The 27,658-nt window shown below is 33.2% G+C and overlaps 1 protein-coding gene across 6 annotated transcripts in view; it reads right to left on the bottom strand.

Annotated features, from left to right (window-relative positions):
- The window catches only part of LOC118188650 (E3 ubiquitin-protein ligase RNF13-like), a 173,379-nt gene that overhangs the window by 34,100 nt on the left and 111,621 nt on the right, over positions 1-27,658 (bottom strand). For 5 of the 6 annotated variants that reach the window (XM_035359148.2, XM_035359147.2, XM_035359146.2 and 2 more), the window contains one exon: positions 9,589-9,709. The exons of the other annotated variant lie outside the window; for it this stretch is intronic. In XM_035359148.2, coding sequence (XP_035215039.2) covers positions 9,589-9,709 — 121 coding nt within the window. The remainder of the gene's footprint in view (positions 1-9,588; positions 9,710-27,658) is intronic. 6 annotated transcript variants of the gene reach the window in all.

The following is a 27,658-nucleotide window of genomic DNA, read 5'->3' as shown; positions in this document are numbered from 1 at the left end:
CATCGATCTCAGAAACAGCCTGGATGACGTTCAAAAAAGCGGAATTCCGCGACAACGCGGAAAACTTTCATGCCTGAGGTATATATAATGGATTAATTTTTAAGCATGCTAGGAAAGGTCATGTGATCTCACTACTAGAAAAAGATACACAAATAGTGGGGGAAGGAAGATGATTTCAAGGATTCATCATTTGAAATTAATGACGAATTATGAAAATAATATGACATTTCTTTAATTCCTCCCCCACCAAGAAAGAGGAGCTATATAGGCTATACATTAGCTCTCGTAGTATAAAAGTTTAGCATATCCAGCTAGGAACTACAAAATAAGTTGTTTGAATCTTGGTGGGGGGGCATGGTCTATGTTTCATGTTCCTTTGTTTCAAAAAGTCTAAATAGTCCTTATAATGCCTTCTGAACTTAACTTAGAGATCTATAATTCTGCATCACTTGGATTTGTTCGACTGGATCTCATGCCTCTTTCCCATCACCCTCTAAATGGGGGGAGGGTAGTGTAAATTGTTAGCACGTCCAGCTTTCAAACTGGAAAATCTACAGTTTGAATAATAAAAAAAGGGGTTTTGTACATCCCTTCAGTCATCTTTTAAGTGGGGAAGACTTTAAGGAATTACTGTGCTTCCATATGCGTGTTCTCATGGTATAAGTTCAAGATTGCACATCTTGCATTCGAATAGAGTGGTACCTCGATATATGAGTGTTTTGAGATACGAGCTGCTGAGTGAGATATATTTTGCTTTGAGATGAGAGCAAGATTTGAGATACGAGTTCTGGAAGGACCACTTTAACATCGTGATATGCCTAAGAATTATTGATCAGGCCTGGTTGGATGTTACAACGAGGACCTTAACCTCTGTATGGAAGAAGCTGTGGCCTGAGGCTGTAGCTGAAAGGGCCTTCGAAGGATTGGAACCCAAAGTGTCAGTGGTAGAGGAGATTGTTTCTCTGGGAAAATTTATGGGTCTGGAGGTGCATGAGAGAGATGTGAACGAACTCGTCGAGGAACAGTCTCAGGAGCTGACAACTGAGAAGTTACACGATCTACATTCGCAGCAGCATATAGTGGTTCAACAAAACATTAGTTTTGAAGAGAAGCCAGAGATGGAGGAGGTGATACCTACAAGAGATATAAAGGAGATCTTGGGTATGTGGGAGAAAGCTGTAGAGTTCGTGAATAATGACATAATGTGTTTTCCCGTAGTCTGAATCTTGAATTCATCATTCGTCTGATGCATTATAACTTTAAAGGTTATGTGCCACAAAACTCACAACCAACTGAATCTTGAGAGGTATTCTGGGAAGCACCCACGTCCAGTGAGAATTTGATTGGCATCCATATCGTCAAGTATTATATGTCTTCTCTTACATTCTGTTTTACAATCTGTAATAAAGCTTTCCCTTTTATCGCAGCTCAGCCATTGCTCATTCCAAGTATTCAAAAAAAGGTTTTGAATAATTCTTGTGACAATACATTTTGCACCCTAGACATAGGGGTCCTCGAAACAACTCCCAATGCGGCGTCTGCGGCAAGAGCGTTCACTTTCTCATTGCCTTCAATGCCAATATGGGCTTTCACCTAACTTAGGCATATTTCATGAGTTTGTCAAGTTTAATATAAAGAATTTTAATATAATTAATCATAACGTTCTTATTTTTGGAATTGGTTGAAGCTTCATGACACAAAAGAAAATCAGTAAAAACATTAAGAAGTGTGAATAATGAAGAAGCTATTATTAATCCAGAGTAATGTGTAGAGGATGGAAATGTGCTCAGCCTGGTAAACGGATTAAATCAGTTAAGGTCTAATTTTTGATAATCTATTCCTATTCCATAGTAGCAAACTACAAAAGTTGAGCCCATCCCATCGCCAAATCCAGACCCGTTGGAATAAATTTCAAATTCTCAACTATTTTGTTGATAAGGAGTATACTGTATACCATATTGCCTGGCTAGGTGAATCAAATGAATATTCAAAACTCAAAACAGATTTCCAGCTCTTGGCTCTGAAAGCCCATACTGCAGATCCTCACATTACCATAGTTAAGAAAACATTTTTCTGTAATAAAATTAAAATAGCATTTCTTTCAAAGAGTAAATTACTAGAAAAGTTACGCCCAAGGAAGGGAAAAATTATAAGTTCTTACTTAAATATAGTTAACATCTGGTGAAAAATTAAATTTTTTATCTATGTAAACACCAAGTATTTAAAATATTGCACGGTTTTAACTTTTGGATAAAATAAAAAATTGGTTTTAAGAGTATTGATTTGCATGCTTTCATTTTCACATCAATCATGTAGGTGATCAAAAATAATTTAAAAAATCCCAATGGTGTCTACAAATGTATAAGAATAACAGAGATTATTTTAAATTAAGAGTGGTATCAAAGGGTAAATAGGTACGTCTACACATTCGTTGACATTAACATTAGGCAAAAAGAACTACTGTTACGAATTTCATAGATATGTGCGTAAATAATTTTAATGAAATTATATATAAAATTGTAGTATTTCTTGTATAATATAACATGAAATGCCTCGAGAAAGCGATGCTTTGCCGGAAAAATAAGACTAAAGGTTCAATTTAAAATTGAGGTAAATGGCTATCTTGCCAAATTTGCGAGACAGCGCAAAGTTGGGGAGACTAATTTTTGCTGTCAAATTTGGTGAGAAATTGCCAAGGCGACATTTTGGTCTGACCCTTGTGCAACTATAATAAATCTCTAAATGTAATAACTGTAATTCTATCCAGCCCTATATGTAACTGTATGTGCTTTCCAGCAATTTCGAGAAATGGAAGGTACTGGAAATTTCTTGGCGACCTGAGGAAAACAATATAAAACTGGAGAGAGCATGAGTTTTCAGTTTTCAGCCTGAAAATCAAACAGTACATCTACACGGCATCAGGCCAATACTATGCTATGCATCACCTGCTTGAAATATGGCGACAATCAATCAAATTCAAACGACAAGTCATGCAAAACAAATTCTTAACAATTAGTAGAGAAGCTCATTACTTGTTCAGAAAGTCTTTACCAAAGGATCTTAAGATTGAGGACATAAAAACTTATTTACACACTAGGAACGACAAATTTTTTAACCTGTGACTTTGTTAATTACTCACAAATATTTAACTACAAAATACTGCAAGAGCATAAGATTATCAGACCATCTGTTGCTCATTTAATTGCAGACTACGATGATGATTCTATTATTTATTAATCTTTTCTTCACGGAGTTCTATATATGGAAATACTTTTGATTTATTTTAAATTTTTGTACCTTATCCTGCTTTATATTACCGTAATGTATTTGTATTACATTACCTGTGTGGAACTTTCAACAAGAAATTAACTCACTAGTCCAGATAAATTCACGCATATTTCACGTGAATTTATACTTTTCTGATTGCTTCTCCCAGATTAGCGTCCTTATGGACCACCCCCAGCCATACTTCCTCAGATTTCTCCTTAGTGAGATCCCCATGGTACAGAATTTTCCATTGTCGTGCCATCAAGGCTAAAATTCACAAAGCCGGTAAAATTACACTATCATGCAACAGTTTGGTCAGAATAAAACTTACATCCAAGTCCAGTTCTACTTTTTTAGTTCAGAGTTAACTTCGGCGTAATGGGAGATCTCAATTCCAGCTCTGCTCTTCAGATGAGCTTTGTATTGCGTTGTGTTTAATGTTCTTAGTTTGAAGTGATGATTACTGATTGTGCTCAATCCCACTGAGAAGAACTCTAAATATACTTTTGTGGAAAGTTCCAGAACTGTAAAATATTTCTTTTTGGACAATAAATTTTAGCAAGCTATCATCGGTTTTGTGTGTATTCAATCCATTACGAGCCCCCTATGCCCACATCAGTAAGATTGACGTAGATTTTGAATAAAACTATCGATTTCGTGGTCGCTTTGACAAAGACCCTCTTTTATAGAAGGAAATTTATATATAATCGATTAAGCAGGATTTTCGTGAAATTTTTCACTCTTTTGTAGTTTGCTTCTTGTGCCATTTTCCTATTTAGTTCAGCACTTTACTTTGATTCTAGAACTTCAATTCTCGGCAGTCCATGAGGTTTATTTTTCCCTTTTCATTTCTCCTGGTTTTTTCAGGGAAATTTCAACCCCTTCAGAAAGTTAAAAAATACATAATTAATATCCTCAGGAAGTTTTATTATTTTAGATTAATAATCTGGTAATCAGACAATTATTCCTTACATTATCTTTTTTCATTTTTAATTTATGCATTTACGAGTCCAAATTATTTAAGAGTTCGCTATGTGCCAATGCAGCCTGCCACTGTTTTCTTAAACACGAATTCTATCAGATCCTCTGAATAAGACCTCCATGTTGAAAATAATTATATTGATTAATATTTTTCATAATAATCTATATAAATCAATCATTAATCATTTTAATATCAGAACCTTTTTCGACATTAATATTTTATTTTTAGTTACGTACACATGGAAACATTTCACTCTGATCTGCAACATAAATACAAAATATCTCAGCCAATTCTTGTCGTATGGGAGTCAAACTTTATCCGTTTATTTTTTATAATGAGTACAAAATTTTCCTAAACATAAGTATAGGGACTGGGGGAATGTACAAGAAGTTAGATTTCGTATTTTATACAATATTAATTTTTTTAATTTAAAACTATGAAAACATTAACGTTTGGGTCACTTAAACAATTCTGTGATTGGAAATATACACTCACGTTTGTGAAAATTGCAACACCATGAAGAACTTACGCGAGTGAGCTGAAATTTTCAGGAAATGCAAAGTAGCGCATGATATGCAAATGATTAGAATTGCAAATCCGTAGCGCATGCGTATGCTGAGCAGCGCCCTCTGAACGGCTGATGGATCCGAATAAATAGACGGCTGTAGCGAGGCGTGTATGCTTATCGGTGGTTATCTGCTAGTGGTAAACGTTAACTCAATCTGTACTTATGCCTCGTCGACGAAAGAGAGCGAGATTTGAACAACTTACAGAGTTTGAACGAGGGAGAATCATCGGCCTTTGTGAAGCTGGATTGTCGTATCGTGCAGTAGCCTCTCGTGTGCAGCGTAACAGCAGCACAGTGATGCGCGTTTGGAAGCAGTGGACGGACGAGTGTCGGACAACTCGGAAATCCGGGAGTGGACCCCGAAATGTGACGTCAGCTCGCGATGATAGACACCTGGTCCGCATGGCGCGGACGGACCGTACAGCTTCCTCTAGACAATTGGCAGCACTGTGGTCAATAGCTACAGGTGTTTCATTGTGTGCTTCATCAATTCGTAGACGTATACTGCAGTGTGGACTGCGCGCACGGACTCCTTTATACAGGATCCCCCTAACGCACGACCATCGCCGCCTGCGGCTACAATGGGCCAATCAGCATAGAGACTGGCGTGCTGATTGGCAGCATGTCGTGTTTTCTGACAAATCCCGCTTTAATTTGTGGTACCATGATGGCCGCATTCGTGTCAGGCGCTATGCCGGTGAACGCCACCTTCCGGAGTGCATTATCGAACGCCACAGTGGACGAACACCCTAGTTATGGTCTGGGGCGCCATAGCATATCATAGACGATCTCAATTGCTACGAATTGTGGGCAATCTGAACAGCAACCGGTATATCCGTGAAGTTCTACAGCCCGAAGCTGTTCGATTCCTTCAAAGCTTGCCAGGCGCTGTATTTCAACAGGACAATGCCCGCCCTCATACTGCTCGGATTGTTAAATCCTTCTTTGCAGTGCAGCAGGTACAGCTTCTTCCTTGGCCTGTGTGTTCCCCGGATATGTCGCCAATTGAACATGTGTGGGATGTCATTGGTCGGCGTCTTGCTCGTGATCCTCGTCCTGTTGCGTCTGCAGACGAACTTTGGGTACGCGTACAAACGATATGGAATGCTCTTCCTCAGTCAGACATTCAAACTTTGTTTGACTCCATGCCACGTCGTGTAGCAGCACTTATTGCGGCGCGTGGTGGCCACACAAAATACTGATTCTGATCTCTTGTTCTTGTTTGTTTGCTTTGAACATTTAATCATTTATTTGTACCACTACCACTCAACTGTGTATTAAATTGCATTCAATTATGACGATTCCTTCTTGGTGTTGCAATTTTCACAAACGTGAGTGTATGTCTGCGATCAATGGTTGCAAAAATAAAGGCCAGGTATGGGCGTCTGTGAACACAGTATACTGATTTACCCAATTCTGTGATTGGAAATATATGTCTGCGATCAATGGTTACAAAAATAAAGGCCAGGTATGGGCATCTGTGAACACAGTATACTGATTTACCAGCACAATTCCCCTGAGAAACCACTTTAACTATTTTACAAATGGCCAGCAGGAACTTAGATTTTGTCTTCTTAGCAGGAACTTAGTCAGAGGTTCTAGAATTACCTCTTGACGGAGGATGCAGTCAGCCTTTTATTTAGCTGTTAAATATTTGGTTTTAGTTTATGAATATAAAAAACTACTTTTATACAAGTTTTGATGTTTTCCAACATTTTCTACAATTTTTATTATTTAATTTATAAAATGCATTAAAAATAGTCTAAACCTAAATAAACATATATACAATACATTCCGGTGAATAAGGCGCATAATTTCAAACCACATTTTTTAACTTTTAGATATATTCGCCATATAACGTGCACCTTTTTCTTTTCTGAAAAATACATGTGTGATGCTCTATCTTTTAAAGTCATTCATTCGAATATTTTCCGCAGGCTTTTGAACAAACGTTCTTCTGCCAAACGAAACAAATACAGTGTTGGTTTAAAATGCTAAGTCATGCTACTTATGATAGAAAATGAAAATCGTGCTGCAGCAAGGATGCTTAGTGCTGGTGAAAGCTTCGTATGGGATTGGAAGAAAAATGGAATCAAAATAATTAATATGCCAAAGAATAAATGCGCTTTGTGTAACGAAGTAAAGAAATTGACTATGTTAGAAGAAAGTGTTGAGATCTAGGTCCTAGAAAATCGCCGGACTGGATTGATTATAACAAGAAAAAATGTATGTTTATTAGCCTTAAAGTGAGCGAAAAGGAATGCAAATGAAAGTGAAAACATTAAAGCAACTTTGAGTTGGTGTAGTTGATTTATGGAATGGAATAATTTAGGTCTACGAGAAAGAAAGTTTCACAAAAGCTTACAAAAGATTTGGATAATAAATTGAGTAATTTTCAAAAATATGTTACTGATATACGAAAGACCCCCCCCCAAAAAAAATTACTCTCAACATACTGGAAATATGAATGAAACTCCAGTAATGTTTGATGTGATAAGAAATATGAACTCATTAAATGAATATGAACTTGAGTTGGTGTAGTAGATTTACGGCACGAAATAATTTAGTTCTACGAGGGGAAAAAAAAGTTTCACAAAGGCTTCCGAAAGATTTGGACAAAAATTGATAAATTTCCAGAAGTATGTTACTGACCTACAGATGTAAAAAAATAAAATTGCTGTCACATACTGGAAATATAGATGGAAATCCGGTATGTTCGATATGATAGAAAATTTTTAAAATGATGTGAAATGAATAAAAACGGTTCACATAAAACATCAGGTCATGAAAAATCTTGCCTCGCTAGTGCTCTGCTGCTTAGCAGACGGTACGAAATTAAAGCCCAAGGCTCTTTTTAAAAGACAGGCATTGCCAAAATATAATTTCCCAAATGGCATTTTTATTCACTTCCACAAGCAAAGACGGATGGACGAAAAAGGCGTGAAATTGAGGATAAGAAATATTTGGCAAAAGCATCATGTTGCCTTAAGGAATCCAGAAAGTGTTTTATTTGGGGACATGTTTAGATCCCATCTAACGGATAATATGAAGAAATTACTGAAAGAGTGTAATACAGACATGGCACTAATTCCAGCGGATTAACAAAACTAGTTCAGCCTTTAGATTTATGCATCAATAAACCATTCAAAGAAAATTTAAAATAACAGTGGAATATGTGGAAGTTAGAAGGTGAAAAAATATTTACAAAAGGAGGTCAGATGCATCATACCAGTCTAGAAATAGTGTATGGATGGATAATAAAAGCATGGAATTAAATTAAACCCGACATAATTTCAAAGTAATTTAAAAAATGTCATATGTTCAACAATCTAGATTGAAAGGTAGATGATTATTTATTCATGGATAAGAGTAACAGTGGTGGTGAAGGTGAAATAAATTTCGATGATATATCTGAACATAACAAACTTTTCATATTATCCGATAATGAAAATTTTTAAGGTATGTCATTTCTTGTAAATAAACAGCATTTAGGAAAAAGTAGAAATCTAATTTTTGTATGCTCATCTTTTTCTTAATCTATCACTTTTATACAGGGCGTATAATGCACACCTGTTAATTTTGACCTTATTTTTTGTAAAATACATGCTATATGCCAGAATACACGGTATGCATATTTTTAATTTTGGAAAAGGGAGGATGATCTAGTAATGGTGAATGAGGCAAAAAAGGTTGAGAACCATTGTACTAGATGCTTCCCTTTCTTCTCTGCATTCACTGTTGTGTCCTTATTTTTCATAACCGAAAATAAAGTACTTCTGAGAAAACAAAAATTTGGGCAATTTTAATTTCCGAAGCAATTTGTTCATGAATTCTAAAATTTTAAATTTAACATGGACTGGCAAATACGAATCTTGAACAGCTCATAATGAAAGCATCATCAAAAACTGTGAAAAATCTCAATGTAACTACAAGAAACGTCAGTAGAAATTCTTACTGCCTTTCAGGACAACAGGAATTATTCATGTGAACTTGACTTGAACTCAGAATGATGTTGACATGGAATCTGAATTATATTAGTAGAAAATGAAGAATTAAAAAATTAAGACAAGCATCATCCTGTCCAATTCAATTTGTTATATTCGTATACAGTGTATGTACGGTACAATCAGATTTTGATTAGAAGTCCATTATTTAGCTTGAAAGAGAAACAAAAGACAAATGACCCTTCCAGTAAGCTTTAACTTAGAAGAAAGCAAGTTTCAGAATGGTGTTAAAACTATTGAAATTTGATTCTGGATAAATGTTTTGGAAAGCAGTTGAGCAGAACTGCACCTAAATATCTTATTTAAGGCTTTAAAGGGAGTAAATAAAAGGAATCACTTATTCCTTTGGAAAAAGCTTATATATTACCTTATTCATATTCAAGAAGATCATCATAAGGCGATTTTAGCCGAAAAATGGATCTTTTTAAGAAAGAAAAATTTCATTAGTCTAACAGAAGATCAATTGCGACTTCCGTTAGCCTAATGAAAGTACGCCTCATTTTATCAGAACAAGTCATCATATCGAGGTTCATAATAACACGAAGTGACAGTTTTGCAGTTTACTCATACAGGTTAAAATGCTTTAAGTTAATCAGGGTTTAAAAAAAATTTGTATATAATGGATGCTGATCAAATATGATTCCAGTAAGGGGAGCAGAAACATGGGGCTATTTTAAATTCACAGATTTTTTGGAGGTTCAAACTATTTCAGATTATTTGCAAAATAAAATGTTCAAGCATTAAGAATTAGTTTTGTAAACACATACACCTAAAGGTACAGCAAAAGAGAAAATTAGGAATGCAGTGCAGATGAACAGCAAGTGATACTTCTGGAGAGTTGAAGACCATTTTGAATATGCGAAGTTGCATGTCAGCATGACTGAAAACCTAAAGAAAAATAGTTATAATGAAAGTCAAAGGAAACAGAAACACAAAAAAGATAAGAAAGTTAGTGATTTGTTAATTTGTTAATTAAGTATATGGAAAAAATTACAAATTCAAACTGTTGCTAAAGCTAAACTTTCGATAAAAGAAAATTTCATTCAAAATATGACTGGAAGATTCAAAATCATTATACTTCAAATTAAAAATAATTCTTTCACTTAATAGTTATTATCTAGTAAAATAATCACAAAGGTAAGATGAGAAACAGCATGAGTCATCATTTTTTGGATTTAAAATTTTCAGATAAATTAGATCTATAAGAGTACATTGTATGCAGAAAATAGCACGAGTTTCTTGCTCACAATTGCTTGAAAAACAAGTTTATAATATGATGAAACAGAAAAGCTTGAGTCAGTATAAAATTTTTGTCCTAATGTAACCAAGCAATGATTCATGCCTTTTCTGATCTCACTGATTAAACTGTACAAAATTCCAATTTTGCATTGATGCAGTGCACATTCTCAGATGGAATAGATTAATATATATATATTTCCAAATAAATTACAAGTAAAAGGTACATTTTATTCTTGTTTGCTCCTTATGTACAGCATATTAATTCTGTAAAATATAAAATTTACCAACACAAGACTAGAAAATTCCAAGACTTTTAAATTCTTCTAAACATCCGTGGCTCTTTGTACAAGCATTAAATATTCAATAAATTTGAACAAAGAATGATTTTAAAACAAATATTAGAAGTTATAAGTACAACAGAGTAAAAACAAGGCAATTAACATAGTGAGATTATGCATTATTAAAATTAACTTTATTACAGTATTGATCACTACCTACACAAAACATAAAAAGCTTATGGTTTATATGAAGATATAAATGTAAAATACGAGGCACAAAAAGATGAATTAACAGAAATAATAAGCAAATTATACGTAAGGGAATAAGCAAATTATAAGGATTTGAGTCCATTTATCATAACTTTAAAAAAAATTGATATGCTACTTTCCCTTCTTTTATTTCTGTACTGGTATGGTACTACACCATTCATTTGATATCAAAACCTTTTTAGCAAGCTAGTGATACGAGAATAAAGAGCAAAATGCTGAAAGTGAAATAACTTCTTGAAATGAGATACATGGGTGTGGGGTGAAAGTCAAATAACTGCCAATTAAACACAGAACCATCTTTACTTTTACATTTTCCAGAGAAAAAATATGTATGAAGATTTCTCTCCTGATCATAATATCAAAACATTTTTACATTCTAAAAAATTCTCTTATTGTAGCCACTCTGTACTAATTAAACTTTTAGATACTTGGGAGATTTATTTAGTTTCACTAAGAGCTAATTTTTAGTTAAAGTAACTTTTCTTTCAATCTCGTTTCCACCCAAGCTTTCCTGCCAGAATGCTAATTAGGTTATTTCAGAGTATATTATGCCCGCTTGAAGGCCACGTTGTTATTTCGAACCACTAGTGATTTGATTCTCTGGCTTTGAGTAATTCTAGCCATTAATCTTGTTTCTGCCTGCTTCTACAAATCAGAGCCTTCCTGAGCCTTAAGTTATCCTGTGAGTCGTTACGCTAAATTGAATATATTTCAAATTCAGCGTTAGCTGTTTAAGTTAAGCCAGAAGCGTTGGCTTTATGTAAGCCCTAGTGGGGCCATCCGTGCAATTATATACATTGAATAAAGGGTTCGTTACAACCTCCTTCTGAATTTTCTGTTGTACTAAGATCTGGGGATAATTCCTCATACAGTCTTTTACAGTGAATTACTTTATGTTACCTAAGAGAATGAGACTTTACAATACAAACTCATAATTATTTAGTTTCAATTCTTGACATATTCCCACCTTTTAATTAGAAGACCTAAATTAAACAAAACTCAGCTTTGTTGACCGTGGACCCTGGGGTGCATGAACATATAGACCTGGACAAATAGTTAGCTTGTCACAGAACCCCTGGTCCCCAAGTGAACTTGGTACTACTCATTTTATCGACCAACTGAAGGGATGCATTGCCCAGGCCAGGAATCGAACCCCGGACCTGTGGTGCTGCTGCATGACACGCTAGCTATTGCGCCACCGGGCCTCAATTAGTAGGACTAATCAAACTTAAATATACAAGCAATTATGAAAATTAAAATCTTCAACACTATCTAAGGCTAAATACAACATATCTACATGAAAATATTAGGTAGAAAACTGTAAGTGCAGATGGGGAAGAACTTAATTATGGAATCACTCTGCAAATTCAGTTTTCTGGGATATTCATAGCAGATCAGAATTTAATCGCAAATAGAGCATGCTTTATTTTTTAAACTCAACACAGTCTAGGCATGAGTTTCTCCAAACTTGAGAACTTAAAAATTTTTTTTAATTCTTAAAATTTTTAAAACTTGAGAACTTTAAATTTTCTCCAAACTTAAAAATTTCTTAAAAAGTCTACACAACAATCTTTTTGTCAACTGAACCAACGTCTCTCACCAACCTGCTATAGAAAGTCTGAACTTCAATTGTATTTGTCAAATTGAAGGCATTTCTTGAATATTATTCAAATCAAAGACTTCCAATAAATTCTCAGCTGCTACAAAACAGTATTTGGGATGACATTTACATGTGCCAAACCTTCAAAACCCAAAGAGAAATTTAACTGTTGATAAGGAAACTCTCACTAAGAGAGTATGAATAAGAGGATCCATTTTACTCGCGCCACAATGGGAGAGCGATTAAACTTGGCCATTGATGAAGTTAATAAAGGTAATTCGAATACTGGCAAGCAGGCTGGTTGCAAGTGTATTTTTAGTGGTCTTTAGAAGGTCCTTCACGAAGGCATACCTCCCCTTAAACAGAGAGTCCTTATGCCCCATGCCACATACAAGTAGCTTAACCAAGCTCTTCTGTTGTATAAAATCAGGGGTTCTGCAACATTTACACCTCTCACTTCAAATACAACTACATCACTGAGCCCATCTTCTGGCATGGTTGCAGAAAGAATATTGATCTCATAAGCAGCACACCTTTGACATTTAATGCACTTCTTTATTACATTCTTCATTGTTTTACTTCTTAAAACACAAAAATCTTCTCTTAAAAAGAACAAAAGCGTATGAAGTCCCGCATAAAAACTATTTTAACCCTTCAGAGCTTGCGAGATCAAGCAATTGCTTCTTCCCAAATATGCGCGATATCTGTCAGTCATAAATTTGTAATATGAGCTGTAGTCGTTTGCGATTACTGCGGTGCGTAACTTGAATGCAAGCTGAGCTCGTTCACCACTATCAAAAGGTTCACGCTCATATTCAATTAACAGCTTCAGAAATTTGTGATTATTGGGCAATATGACAGGCATTTTTAAAACTTTCAACATCACCTTTTTTAAATAATTTTGTTTGTATTCTTAGAAGTTCTTCATGATGTTCAAATCAGATAAAGGTTTAAATTTCTCAAAGCCATTAGAGTGAAATAATTTCTTTTAAATCATTTTTATTAATTTTCTTCCAGCACTTTATGATGCTTCAACAATTAAATTTGTGTTATATTTGGTATTTTCTTGAGTTATTAACAAATTGGAGAATATACAACTTTTTATTTACTATTTTACGATAGTACGAAAATGTCTCCAAATAACTAAATTCAGATGCTACAAGCAAGAGAATCCCTTTTCTTTGCTGTTCCTCAACCATTTCTTCTGAATCATCATCTAAACTCGGCCTCTTTGCTTGGCTAAGGTGGACCCTTCCACAATCTGGCCACTTTTAAACTTTCCATGGAATATCTGTGAAAGGGAGGTCTGCTACTCATTTCAGATGGAATGTGAAGTCAATTTTCAGAATTTTCTTCGTCTTGATCTGAATAAAAGTCTTCGAAGATTTCATTCCTTATCCAGCTACGTGCAGTTGAAAGTACCTGCCCAGAAATAGTTTTGCACATACAGGGTTGGGTTTCCTTACCCAGTTGAAAAGCGTGAACCAATACTGTATGTCAAAAGTTCCAACTTGGATAAAATGATTTTCATCAAAGGAGAAATTTCTGACTTCACCTGTAAAAGGAATATTCATATTTTCTCTTTGTTCTGGCCCTCATGTATTCAGAGCTTAAATTGCGCTAGAGTCCACCGGAGCCCAGCTCCGGCACTTCTCAGTTTTTGAGATAAATCATAATTGTAGCTGCAGCACATCGGAGCCCTAAAAGAAAGGGCTTCGGCACTTTTTTTATGTAAGTGAACCACAATTTTAGGAGTGAAATTTTATTTTAATAATAAATATATGCCTTGAAAATAGATTATGACTTCTGAATGCTGGCCCGTCTTTCCCTCGGACTCAAACCTTGGCTAGAAATTGAGACTTTTAAAGAAAGAAAAGCCTCTTTCTACATGTCAAAGGCTTATTCTTCAGGATGCGCATGAATTTCCTGGTTTCCAAATGAGAGTGGATAAATTTCTTGTTCCTGAAAGTATTAAAAGTGATCACCCTGGTCGTGCATGCGCCGCTCAAATGACTTCTACTGCAGAGCTCATGTAGACTTTTTGAATGATGTAACCAAACACAAAGACCAATACCGTCACTTGTACAAAGGAGTCTTAATTTTATCACGTTATCGAATCCTGTTCAGGGAAGATTTGTGCTTCAGGACTAGAATCATATTGACAAGGCATCTTGATCAGAATGTTTTGGACTCTTCCCTCTGCCAAAGCTATACTTTCTGTTAAATCTTCTTTCCAACCCTCATACTGTTTCTAGAATTCTCACTCTTTTCAGTGAAGCTTTAGCCTTTATTGGTGTGCTGCATAAAATGAATGTTTTTTTTTATCTGTCATCCCTCCACAAATACAAAAACATATGTAATGACAAAAGACATATTAATCATATAATCAGGGCTAAAATTCAGATGGAGATCACCTCAGCTGTTATTAGCTTTAGAGTGGAATTTTAATTCCAGCCCCAAATAAGACAAGATCCAATTATTTTTGTTTTATTTAACTACTTAAAATCAATTTAATAATTTATTATACTTCTGTTTATCTCTTTACATTTCTTTGAATTTAAATAATTATATAAATTCAAAGTTAAATAATATAATTTAAAATAATTAATTTAATTTAATTATTATTTTTTTAATATGCTAGTTTGTCATCAACTAACAATCTTTTTCATTTCAAACAGACCTTGCTGTCACGCGATTTCCTACAAATTAACCTTTGAGCAGTTGCTTTCGCTGTTGAAGTAGAAAATTCAAATCCTGCATTTTTTAGATTTCAAAGACAGATTTTATTTGGTTTAAAACTTCCTTTTAAGAAAACATATATGCCCTCTTTCTTTTGTCCTACGGAGCAAAAAGGAGCTCTGTTAATTTATTAAGTAATTCCTTTCTTATGATAATGATTCCAAAACCACACACTACATATACAATATTCGACTAAGGTGATAACATGGCTTCATGTTCATCTAATGTCATACAAATCAATTCTACCTGTTTTGACTCTAATTTATCATAAAGTTGAGTTATATTATTTTTAAAACCCTTTTACTATTAGGGCTAACAATTCTCTCAAGCAAGATTTGATAAAAAGTTCTTGTTTTCCACACCTATTTTAAAACTTCGAGTAACCTTAGAATAATTTTCAGCCAAGGGTGAATTGAATAACTATCCACAATTTCCTTAACCCTGTTACCAATAATCATATGGTCTCTGACGAACTATAATTTATTTCTGTCAGCCATAGTTTTATCATCATGTAGTCTACTCAATCAACACTAAAGTAAGAAAATCATTTACTGTCCTGCTAAATTCTATAAATTCTACTTTTGAAAGCTATAATTTCGTTTTATCAATAGCAGAACATTTTTATTTGCAAGAAATATATGCCAAAAATGATTTCATACGAGTACGAACTATGTCAAATTTTTCTCGATATTTTTGATATGCTTTTAATTTAACATCTAACAAAATATTAAAAAATTTCCTACCAATTTTAGTATATCATCTGCAGTTTTTAGCTAAAGAAGCAAATTTACTCACTATTTCTTTTTTTATTTGTATTTGTCTCAAAGAGATTATTGGATCATTACAACGTGGCTGCTAAACAGTGCTCTGAAAGGCTTCCATTTCAATGATAATACCATGTTCTAATTTCAAATACAAAAATCTCAATGTCAACAAATACTTCCTATGTCAAAAAAGTACAAGTGCTGATTCAAAAACAAAACTTATCACTTCCATTTCATCCACTTCAAAAATGAAAGTCAAGTAATCAGCAATTAAACACAGCACCAGCTTCATTTTTACATTCTACAATGAAAAAATATGTAAATAAACCACTCATTTCTCTAGTCTGCTTCTGACAGTCAGCGTTACAATACTGAAACAGTTTTATTTATTATTACCACACAACAGTAACCAAAAATTAAATACAGGCATTAACTTCTTCATTGAAAATTAATTAGAAGTCGTAACTAACTTTAAATGTTTCTTCAAATTATGTGCACATGTACTGCACGCTTTGAATTTTCTAATCCATGATACAATGTAGGAAGAATACATATACTGAAGTCATAACTAACCTTAAAAGTTTCTTCAAATTATGTGCACATGTACTGCATGCTTTGAATTTTCTAATCCATGATAGTGAAGATATTTGCTACTATAAATAACGTTAAAACTGGAAGTATGGAAACTAGTAAGCTTTACTTCACACCAATGTAAAATATTAAAAAAAAAAAAAAAAGCATGAGAGGTAAGTAGCAAGCACACTCACAGCATTTCAAATTAATATCAGCAAAGAGTTTCAAATACAGTACAAAGTTTGTAATCCGGACTCGTCGGGACTTCAGCGATTCCGGATTAGGGGTTTTTTCGGATTATAGATCATCAATTTAAATCTGGTAAGATGGCATGAAGAAACTATGCAATTAAAAATATGAAACCGTAATTTATGAAATAAAGAGCAATTATGATCTAAAGGGTATCAAAATTTACAAAAAAAAAAAAAAAAGCTTAATATTTATTTGTTTACTTTAGTAAACATTTCTATCAATGCAAGTTGTTTAAGTTGCTTCATTTTTTGAGCTAATACTTTCTGTTTAATTCTATAAACCGACATAATTTCTTGTTCAGTTCAGTTATACTGTTCAAGTCCTGTAATTGCTGTGTCGAGAATAGAGACTAACTTGCCAATCGAAATTTTTCCGTTTTCAATAACGTTCTCTGTTACTTTCTTCACTATCGGAAGCGCGCATGAGTAAACGCTTTACTGACTTTACGCGCATGCATAAGTTTGTGGCTTTGAGATCCGGATTATAGATCATTCCGGGTAATGGATGTCCAGATTAGAGACTTTGTACTGTAATGACTTTTATTGAAAATAAACAAGATTGTTAAAACACAGGATAAAATATCCCTTGTAGCTGAATTCAGAATTGTCAGAAATGTCTAATAGTATCAAATACTTACAGTAAAACTGAAAAAATTGAAAAAGTAATTCAATACAATGCTTATTCTATAATGCTTGTTTAACTTTTGACAATGTATAACTAAGCAGTAGCATTCAATGATAGCACTGTTTCATAAAATTATGAATGAAATTAAGTGCTTAAATTTGCACCATCAATTTTACATTTAAAAAACACCACCCATTTCTTTAAAGCACTTTTCAGCTTAATGGCACAATTAATTACAGCAAAGCCCTCAAGGGCTATTTGCCAGCAAAGAAGTACTTTTAAGCAGGTACTATTTTTGGGAGAAATGCATGAAAATAATCAGCCAGTTCCATTACCAAGAATCAAATCTAAACCACAACTGCACGTGTTCCATGGCTTAAACCATCAAGTAGCGAATTTCTTGGCACTGTAGGCTTTAACCAATTACCTTATGTTTTCCTCTACTGTCACTTCGGCTTCTAACAGGAGAGTCATAAAGAAGCATATTGGCTAAACAGGCAAAGGGCAATCTTTCTGCTTACTAAAAACTTAAGTTTTGAAATTTGAATAAATCACTGGGAGCAGAATTTTTGAAATTTATTGTCTCCTTAACTTGTAACAGTTTGAAAATGCCAAATGAAAAATCTTAAGGCTGAAAGAGAAAGATGAGCTATTCAAGGATTTGAATGTTTTTGGTAATTGCAACAAGAGAAAAACTATATTTAAACTGGGAATTTCCGATGTAGCATTGTACAATTGACTTGGAAAAAAAAAAAAAAAAAAAAAAAAAAAAACAGCAAATATTTTAAGGGATCACAAAACAGATAGAATTGTTTTTAAACGGTTTGCTGAAATTGCTTTTTAAAGGGCTTCAAGATATAAAACAAGAAGTTCTATTCCTCGAGCTTTTTTCACTAACTTGCTGAAAGCTAGGAGAAACTCTGTATCAACTGACAGATGGCTCATTCACAAATTAGAGAAAAATCCAGCATTGTGCTTTAGAAACTACCTGATCAGATGGAAAATGCAGATCACCATGCTGCTGGTAACAGGATTAAAGACATTTAATTTGGGCTGCTAAATGAATACAAGTCACATGAATACACATACAAACAAAATTAGACTGCATTACAGAACATTTGTTAATATTTAAAACTAAAACAACAGTTGGTTGAAAAAAACTGAAGGAATAAGTTATTGTGTTATTCACATGCAATATGGACCCAACAATTAAAAAAACAGCACTGGTTACTGACAAAAGCAGACAACTCTATGTTTGAAAGAGGTAAAGAATTAACTTCTGTCTTACCATAGCAAGTAGAACTCATGGTTGACAAGCAGCATTTTTACTTATTTTCTTTTGAAATGGGACAGTGAATTGATAAATATCAAAATGGGTTTACTAATTGGATGAAGGGGAAGCACACTTCTCATATCTTTCTGAAAAACATTAGTGACTCTTCCTGCAAATAACTCTTCTAGCATTCCTTTGATTTTAGGGTATTATAAAAACTTTTAAATATTATTACAAAGAGATGTTAAAAAAATAACTGATTTCAGCAGTGAAAATGCAAGCACTTTAAGGGAGGTAAGTAAGTCGATAATTCTGGTAGAAGGGATTAATATAATAGTCAATGTAGGGAGTTAATCTATTAAAATTAATTAAAAACCTGTCTTTAAAAATGTGGATTTTCACAGGAGAAGCCTCAGAGAAACTGCAAATTATAATTTATGTTTCAGGCATCAGTGAAGAAGATAAGAAGATTCATTTTTAAAACATGTGCCAAAACACAATTATATTGAGACAACCTGTAAAGAAACTATGAAAGAGGTAAAGGAACTACAGAAGTTGACAGCAAAAGTGATTCAGAAAATCTGATGACATGCCATCATCAACAGAATCTAGAAAAACAATGCAGATTCTAAGAAAAACATTTGAAATGAAAGGTGCTGATAAAAAAGCTACCTATAGTTTTATGAAATTAAGAATACATTTGAGAAACTGTTGTTAAACAATATGAATATAAATACAGAATAGCGGCATGTAAGAGATAATATTTTATCAAGAATGTAACAAAAAATAAATTTATAAAAAAAAATTTGAAAATTGAGTAACCAGTTTAATTTTAGCATTAATTTTTAATTATTATTTCAGGATTCATCATTAAACTTGTTTTAGTAATTATTGTACCTGAAAATTTTAATCCTGATTTGTAATTTGCAATACACAAATCTTTGTCGATTAAACACTTAATAAAGTCAAATACGTTTGGAATGGAATTTTAATAAGTGACTATACTTGAATTTGGCTCTAGCCTAACTGGGCGTATCTGAGTCAAAACTTGTAGATGAACTTCTTGTAAATCTGATATTTTAAATACTTAAAATTTTATTTGTTTCTCAAGTATCAGAGACATAATCATCACATTTTTTAAACTGCTAATCCATTTTATGCAATTAGCACACTTGAATTTATAACTTTTAAGCCTCAACAAAATTGGCATTTTGATAGGTTTATGAAACTATCAAATACCAAAGTTTTAAGTGACAATTCAAAATTTTTATAGATGATGTTAAAATTTCATTATTTATAGAATTGTATGAACAAGTGCAGACGAAAGTAGAATAGCAAAGAAATAATTAACTATTCAACCTTATTTCAAAATTGGATATTTAGACTGCGGTCACATTCATTCTTAACTTGAAAGATCGGAATGAAGTTTTCAAACATCACATGCTTTCAAAATCTTTCATGACTAAACATACTTGATGAAATAAATGACTCTGAAATTATATTGGAATGGATTTGACTGAAGAAGATATAAGTACTATTTTCAAGAAAACAGTTTTAAAGTAGTTAGCTAAAAATTGTTCAAAAATCTAATTTTTTTATTCTAATTTCTATTCTTATGTTTGATTAAGGGACTGCTGTTTTTCTCGTGGCCTTTTTTCACTCTCATTAAAGGCTGTTTTTGGGTAGCACTTGGAGTAATTTTTTTAAAATTCAGTTGTGTTTTCTCAATTTATACACTCTTGATAGTTTAATGTTTTATAATAAAAATTTAGTCTCATTTCTGAAATTTTAAAAAGGAGTGTTCTGAATAAATAAATGTTTTATGTTAAAAATTTAGTCTCATTTTTGAAATTTTAAGAAGAGAAGCTGGAAAAAAAAAAGTTTTATGTTAAAAATGCCATTCAAAAGTCTCAAATTGTTTCAATCAAATGAATAGAAAATTGTAGTCTATCATACAGGGTGTTCATAACCCCACCCACCATATAGTAGTTGCAGGATTTCATTGGATTGAGAAATCTTGGCATGTTCAAACGGTTATTTGAAATTATAGCTGAAAATAGGTGTATGCAGGAATATAGTGATGTGTGTTTGTCAGTAGCAACAGTAAAAGATTTTGTGGATGAAGTGACAGAAGATTCACAGATAGAAGTAGGGATAAGAATCGATAAAATAGCTGATCAAATGAGGCTTCTGATAAAAAAGAAAAAAACATGTTGAAAATAATGAGATGAATCGTACCCAGGACTTAAAGGGTTGCAATAACTTTGAACACTCCAATATTACCATAACCAGAAACACAGTCAGAAGCTATTAAATTATCAGTGTTTGTTTTACACGAAGGCCACAAATAAAAACACAAAATCACAACTGATTATTCCAGCAAATTTGCAATTAAGTATCTTGAATGAGTTATATGGTGCATCATTGTCAGGCCATCAAGACATGAAAAGAACAATATGGAAGCTGAGGGAAGAGTTTATATCCCAACTGCCCAAAAAATTGTCAATCAATATGTGATGTCCTGTAGCACATGTCAGTGAACTGATGATATTAATTATAGCCAGGGTGATATTTAAATAGTATAATAGCAAATTTCCTATTCAAATGGTTGAAATCGATTTAATAGGACCATACCCTAGAAATGAAATAAATGGAAAACTGATTTTTATTGGTGAAAGTTGACCAGTTTTAAAAATGGTTAGATATAGTTCGCTTATGACAGGCATTTATAAAAAACATTGCAGACTCATTTTTTATAAGTTTATCTTAAAATGTGGCATTCTGCTTGAAGTTATGTCCAATAATGGTCTACAATTTGTGAATCATATTTTTGGCCTAAATCATTTTAAGATGGTTCTCTGTCAACCACAATCTAATACTGCAGGATGGGTAGACAAAAATTATCTGTAATTTATATTAAAAGTTACCATTCACGTGGGATAGCTGTATTAACGAATGTGCCAAAGCATTTAGGTTATCAAAACCCAACCAAAACCAAGTAGGGAAAAGACCTGCAAAATTATTTTTTACGTGGAGTTGACTTCACCCTTTGAGAAGCTGTTCTTCATAGAAAAGAGGGATAAAAGATTTAAAATGAAAAATAATTCACAAATTTTTCAATGAGGCAAACTAAATATTCGGATATAAAGTCTGCATTAAGCAGAAACACTATTAATATAAGAAAAGGCATCAGGAAAATTTTACAGTTGAAGGATATAAAGGTCTTTGAACTTGAATCATTCATTACTTTCGGTAGAACAGGGCTAGTGATGGGAAGTACTGCTTCATATTGGAATGTCAATTTGTAGTCCAGCATCTAAGAATGGTGGTAGTGTACATCAAAACGAAAGATGGTTCGAAAATCAGGGCACATTTAAATAAGTTGAAGCCCTTCTATGAACAGATGAACATGCCATTAGTAAAGGAAGTTCTAGGGCCAGCCCAGAAGAAAGTCATCCAGGCCATCAGGTGTGAATCAGGACAAGGATAATGGGCCACATCAAACAGCAAGTGCACCTTAATCTGCGGTAGGCTTGCCATGAAAGAGCAGCCTGGTGCAAAGTGACTTAGAATAGAACAGGGAATGGTACCAGTACAACGAAAGGCATGCCCAAGGATTGAAGTTTAGCAGAAGCAGTAAAAGCCCACAGCTCAGTGGAAAAAGGAATTGCACTGCCTGGCATCAAATACAGTGTCCAGAGTGCATGCTGACAGTTTAACCCCCAAACCAGGTGAATTCAAGAAGATCCACAAAATTTTGAAACCACATGCACTAACGAAGGAAGAAACAATCAAAGCAACCTGAAGATGAGTATATTCTAGAGATAAAGAGACTTAAGAGACTCCGTGACAGGCCAGGTCATGAGACAGAAAACAAGAAGGGTCAACATGCCCCAGTACTTTTTGGAGGAAATGTTCAAGACAACCAGAGACCATGGAATGCAAATGCCAATCAAAGCGACTGTGTGAGCAAGATGGAAAGAGAAAAAGATCTTGTGAGAATGAACACCACGAGGATGAGACAGGCCAGCAGCCACAATGCAGGATATGGATTATCAAAGTGTTCTGGCTGACTAGGACAAGTTTGTAACCAAATGAATGGCTCTGTTCAGCAACAGATGTTAGAATAGCTACAAACCAAAGCTAAGTTGAAATTTATATATTTCTATTCAAGTGACCTCAAGCATGCAATTCTGAACTTCAAATACGAACTGGAATGCCTTTTGTTTAGGTATTTTAATGTGCTCTGTAAAATTTATTTTGTGGTGCTACGTGACAGGACACAGCATTGAGGGTGCAAATTATTTAGTATCTTCAAATTAGGCAAGTAGGTACTGCTTTGCCATGTGAACAATATCTTGGCAAACAGCATGATCCAACAAGGTTAAGCTTCTGCCCTAGTTTTGTGCATGTGCTGTTGTTGTTTTGAGGAAAAACAAACTGGAGGTGGTCCGAGGGTATATCACACATCTTTCCGTACCACCAACCTCTCAAGAAGACTTTTGGCTTACCATATATTTTGAATACCTTCTTGTTGCACAGACAATATACACTTACAAACGCCTTTTCCAGGATCTGAACCTTGACCCTTTGGTATGGCAGTCAGCATCACCTCTATCCTGTGTGAGCAGCTCTGTGTTACTACAAGGTTATAGCCACAAATCTTGTTTCCTTAAGGTCATTTCTTAATAAGAAGGCATATCTCCAAACAAGTATCTCTAAGCATCCATGGCACCTGCACTAGTCCATCTACAAGGAGAAATATATCACCAGTATATCAGACACATGTCTGTGACACTTGTGTCAGGAGTTGTCATTGTTGACCATGAGGGGTATACTATGTTGCTACAGACATATTTGGTGATAGTTTAAGAAACTGCATATGGAAATCACATGTCTGAGACGAAATTGTGGCTACTAAATTAGGATTTTGCTTATTAAATAATGCACGGTGCAAACTGTTTGGAGTTTTCATTATTTTAACAAACTTAATTTATGATGCAACATTTATTTTGTATCATTTTTGAAAGATGTCTTTATAGAGTTTTTCAACCTTAAAACAAATTATTTGTTACTGTAAGCTATAGAGCATTGTATTCTTTTACAGGATTTGTTAGTGTTCGCTAAATCTGTTAGAATTTTTTTTTTTTTTTTTTTTTTTTTTTCCCTCCCTGGTTAAGGGTATTATTATATCCTTATGTTCTGAGAACTCTGACAAACAAGAAAAGCTTAATTTAACACTACTTTGCATTAGATTTTGTATTCAATTTTCTATTGTAAGTGACTTTTCAACTTTTAAACTAGGACCAGTTAGCTCAGTCACTTTACGCATTTACCAAAATGTTAAATTTTACATGAACTGTTAGATCGTGAACTTGAACGTGAGATATTACATGATTTTTTTTTCAGAGAAAATAAATGTTTTATTGTTTCTCTAATTCTGTACTTAACAAAATTCTTTTAATTTTTACATGTAAAATGTAATACTTTGTTATTTCATTACTATACATAAATTATTAATATTTATAATAATCAACTAATTATACAAACATAATAAGTAGATTTTTTTATGTTATTTAAAAAGTGATGAAATGACTTTTTCATCTCTCATGCATTTAAAATGCATGCTTTTTATTATAAATCTAATTATTAATAACATATGTTATATTTTATGCTATCTATGAAGTTAACTTTATTTTCATTCTTTTATGTAAATGAGTGATTATGATTTAAATATTATCTCTTGATTATATACATATACATACACAGATATGCGTGTACATATATTACATTTCAAAATTAAATGCTTTTCTTCCTTGCTACATTAATTTATTTTTTTCCAAATTTACAACTTTTACTTATATGTATTTTGAATTTTCATTGGCATTTTAAATCACTGATACTTTCTACCTGCTATAACCTCCTGTTTATTATTACAAATTATTTTAAAAGTTAAGTGCTGAAAAATTAAGGCACTGCAAACTTTTAATTATTTTGCTTATTGTGAGACTGATGGAGGTCTATTGGACACAATCACATCATCTGTTTTGACTGCTTTGATTGGCTTTAGTAGCTAAGAACAACTTAATAAACTAAACTTCTTTCTGCATAGTTCAATAGTGGTAACACAACTTTGGCTGACATTCTGCCATAACACTTAAAATCAACCAGAAGGGGGTGTTAAATTACGTGTCGCAGGGTAAGGAAGGTGAAATGAGAGTTTCCTCTTTGCAGGAAAGAAAGAATTTAGTACAAAAGGAAAGAAAGTCCCTGTGTCGTCGGGTGATCCTGTCATGAGTTATTTTTCATGCTTTCATTTCATATTTGCAAAAATAAACACTAAGTTTTCCATTGATTTGCAACCCTGGAACCCAAATAGCTGAAATTAATTTTTAATAACACATGAATTTTATATGAATAATGCATATTTTATTAATTACTTAAAAATAAGCTCACTACAAATAATGGAACTAGATTTTTTTGCAGAAGTATTCTTTTTGTACTTAAAAAAAGTTAATAGGTTTTAATCCCATTTGAGTGGCATCTGCCCTGATTATAGCTGACTTAACATGACATTTGCAGTACTGTGGTCAGTTATACAGGAAATTTTTCTTTTTTTTTTTTTTTTTTTTTTCTAAAATAAATTTAATTTCTCTTTCCCCAAAATGTGTATAATAATGCACACACATATTAGTGCAAAAATCAAAAAGAGATACAATTGTTATTTATTTTAATATAGTCATTATAAGTAATTAAATAAACTCTGATAATCATTTATTATCTTATAATAATTATACCCAATTTTTTTTCAATGTATATTAATGTACATATATTTTACGTCAAAGGTTCAAGTTCTAATGATCTTTATAGACAAATTTTATTTTTTTGCCTCCAACTCAAAATTCCGTTCATTAAATCTGCCAGCCATGAAACAAACTGCAGTAAGAGTTCTGCCAGAATGCAGTATTTTGCCATAAAACCAATAAGGGGAACAATGACGAGATGGATTTGCCAGTGTGCAATGACGACTTTCAGCAATCATCCGACGTAAAAGTGAAAACATATTGTTGAGTAGATGTGGAGAAAGAAAGTGCTAAAAGTTAGAGAAGATTTCACAGAAAATTTAAGGGTTTTATTTCTTTGATGTATCATATAATTCTTATTTAATAATTTAAATTTGTATTTTAAAATTATTTTTCTTTTAATATGTTGATAATATCTGTCAACCTACAATAAATATAAACAGTTTGGGAATGTTTTAGTAAAAAGTTGTGAAAATTGCAAGCTTGCATCTGATAAGTAATTTTTACATTTCGACCAAGAAAAAAACCACAGACTGTGCCAAAGTGGTTGAGCTAATACATAAGTACCCACAATAATACTTATTACACTTTATCATAAAATTATACATATACAGGAAATTTAAGTTTAGGAAACACTCATATTTTTACTAAAATATATGTAAATAAATAAATAAATGCACAAAATTAAACAAAATATAATCAAATACTTGACTACAAAGACTACAATGAAGATCAGTATATTATTTTGGATTATTTAAAAGTAACTTTCTGCCCCATTACATCTGTGCTCATTGAACAAAATGAAAATAAACAGGGAAAAACATGATTGTGCTTATGGTTGCAACTGTCGCGGTTAAACTATAGACAAAATGCAGTCAAGAGACAAGTCTGCGAGACAGACTTTATTGTGTCGCTGAGCAACTTTGTCTCCTTGTGTAGAGGACCCTTTTGTAGTGTTAATACTATACACAGTCAGGAGTATTAGACTAATGTCAACAATAGCTACTTATCGTACATGTTTGTGCATGGCATATATGAATTAAAAACTAAGTATGTGGTAATGTAAATTGTTATGCACATGTCCACAAATATTACCTTAACTGAAAGTGTTAGTACTTGGTGCTAAACTATTTAACCTTAATGAAGATAGAATAAACAGATGAGACTTAGTAGCCTTAGATTGTAGTTTTAGAGTGTAAATGTCAAGCATTAATTCTACTTTTTTTGCTACAGCTTGTGGAAGTTTGGCTCACTCTGAGTTTCAAAACTGTAAAAATTTCTACCAAGTTCATTAAGTTCATTGTTTTCAAACTATTTAAATTTTGGTGAGGGCGATTATGGGACTATATATCAATACTTACCATAATTTTTTTTTTTTTTTTTTTGTCTTTGCTGTCACTTTTACTTTCATCGGCTCCCAAAAGGATGCAAATTGGTTAATAGTATAAGTACAGAGTTCTTAAAAGTAAGGGAAAGCTTCTGGCAGGCATTTGCTGATCGTATTGATACTTCTTTCAACCACCTTCTAAATTTAACTGAATTCAGTATTAGCATACCTAGCCTTATTTACTCGTTTAAGTCACGGACCTGAGCCTAAACTTGTTGGCATGCCTTTCAATGCAAATTTTACATTTTAAATACAGAAATTTTAGTTTGCTTCTGTTAATCTTGCAAGTAGTGAAGACTTTTCTTTTATTATACAGGTTGTATAAATCGTCAGGCTGAAAAACTAATAAGGTTTATTTTATTAAACCTTCTGTGTTTGATGTTACTTCACTGCAAGATTAGTTGACTGTCTCCATGCATTCAGTAATATTTAATGTAGTTGGAAGGTATTTTCTTCCTTCTTACCACATGCCTTTGTAGTGTAAATGGAAAGCACATCTGGATAGCAATTGGAAGGTCCGGAGTTCAAGTCCCGATGACAGCATTGCACACTTTCCATATTACTGTGTCAAAAAAAACTATTGACTCTACAAACGGTGCCCAAAATAAAAGGTGATGGCCAATAATTTATCACCATTAAGGATTTGATATTGGATACTCTTCTGCCCAGGCTGTCCTTTAAGAGGGGTAGTACATAAAGTATTTTCTCTATCGTTTCCACATGCCTTCATGGTGCAACTGGAAATTATGTCTATCTGGCAATCGAAGGTCTGAAGTTCAAATCACGGCAGGGACAATGATAACTTTTTGTGTTTCTTTCTTCAAAATAAACTTGATGTCTTTACATTGTTAGATTTTGTACAACATTTTAGAGAGAACAATTCATAGTTACATAACAAAAGAGCAAAAAATAAATAAAGAAGATATATGCCAGCTCTAAAAAATAAAAATATTCAACTTAAGTTTTTATGAATTTAAACATGTATCATTAACATTTCATGAATTTAAACATGTATGGCTACATATGTTTCAAGCA

The sequence above is a fragment of the Stegodyphus dumicola genome, chromosome X1 (assembly GCF_044657685.1).
Source record: "Stegodyphus dumicola isolate Sdum_Otavi_A_Nest chromosome X1, ASM4465768v1".
Classification (NCBI taxonomy): domain Eukaryota; kingdom Metazoa; phylum Arthropoda; class Arachnida; order Araneae; family Eresidae; genus Stegodyphus; species Stegodyphus dumicola.
Note: the sequence above shows the minus strand (reverse complement) of the source record. Positions and strands in the feature narration are given on the sequence as shown.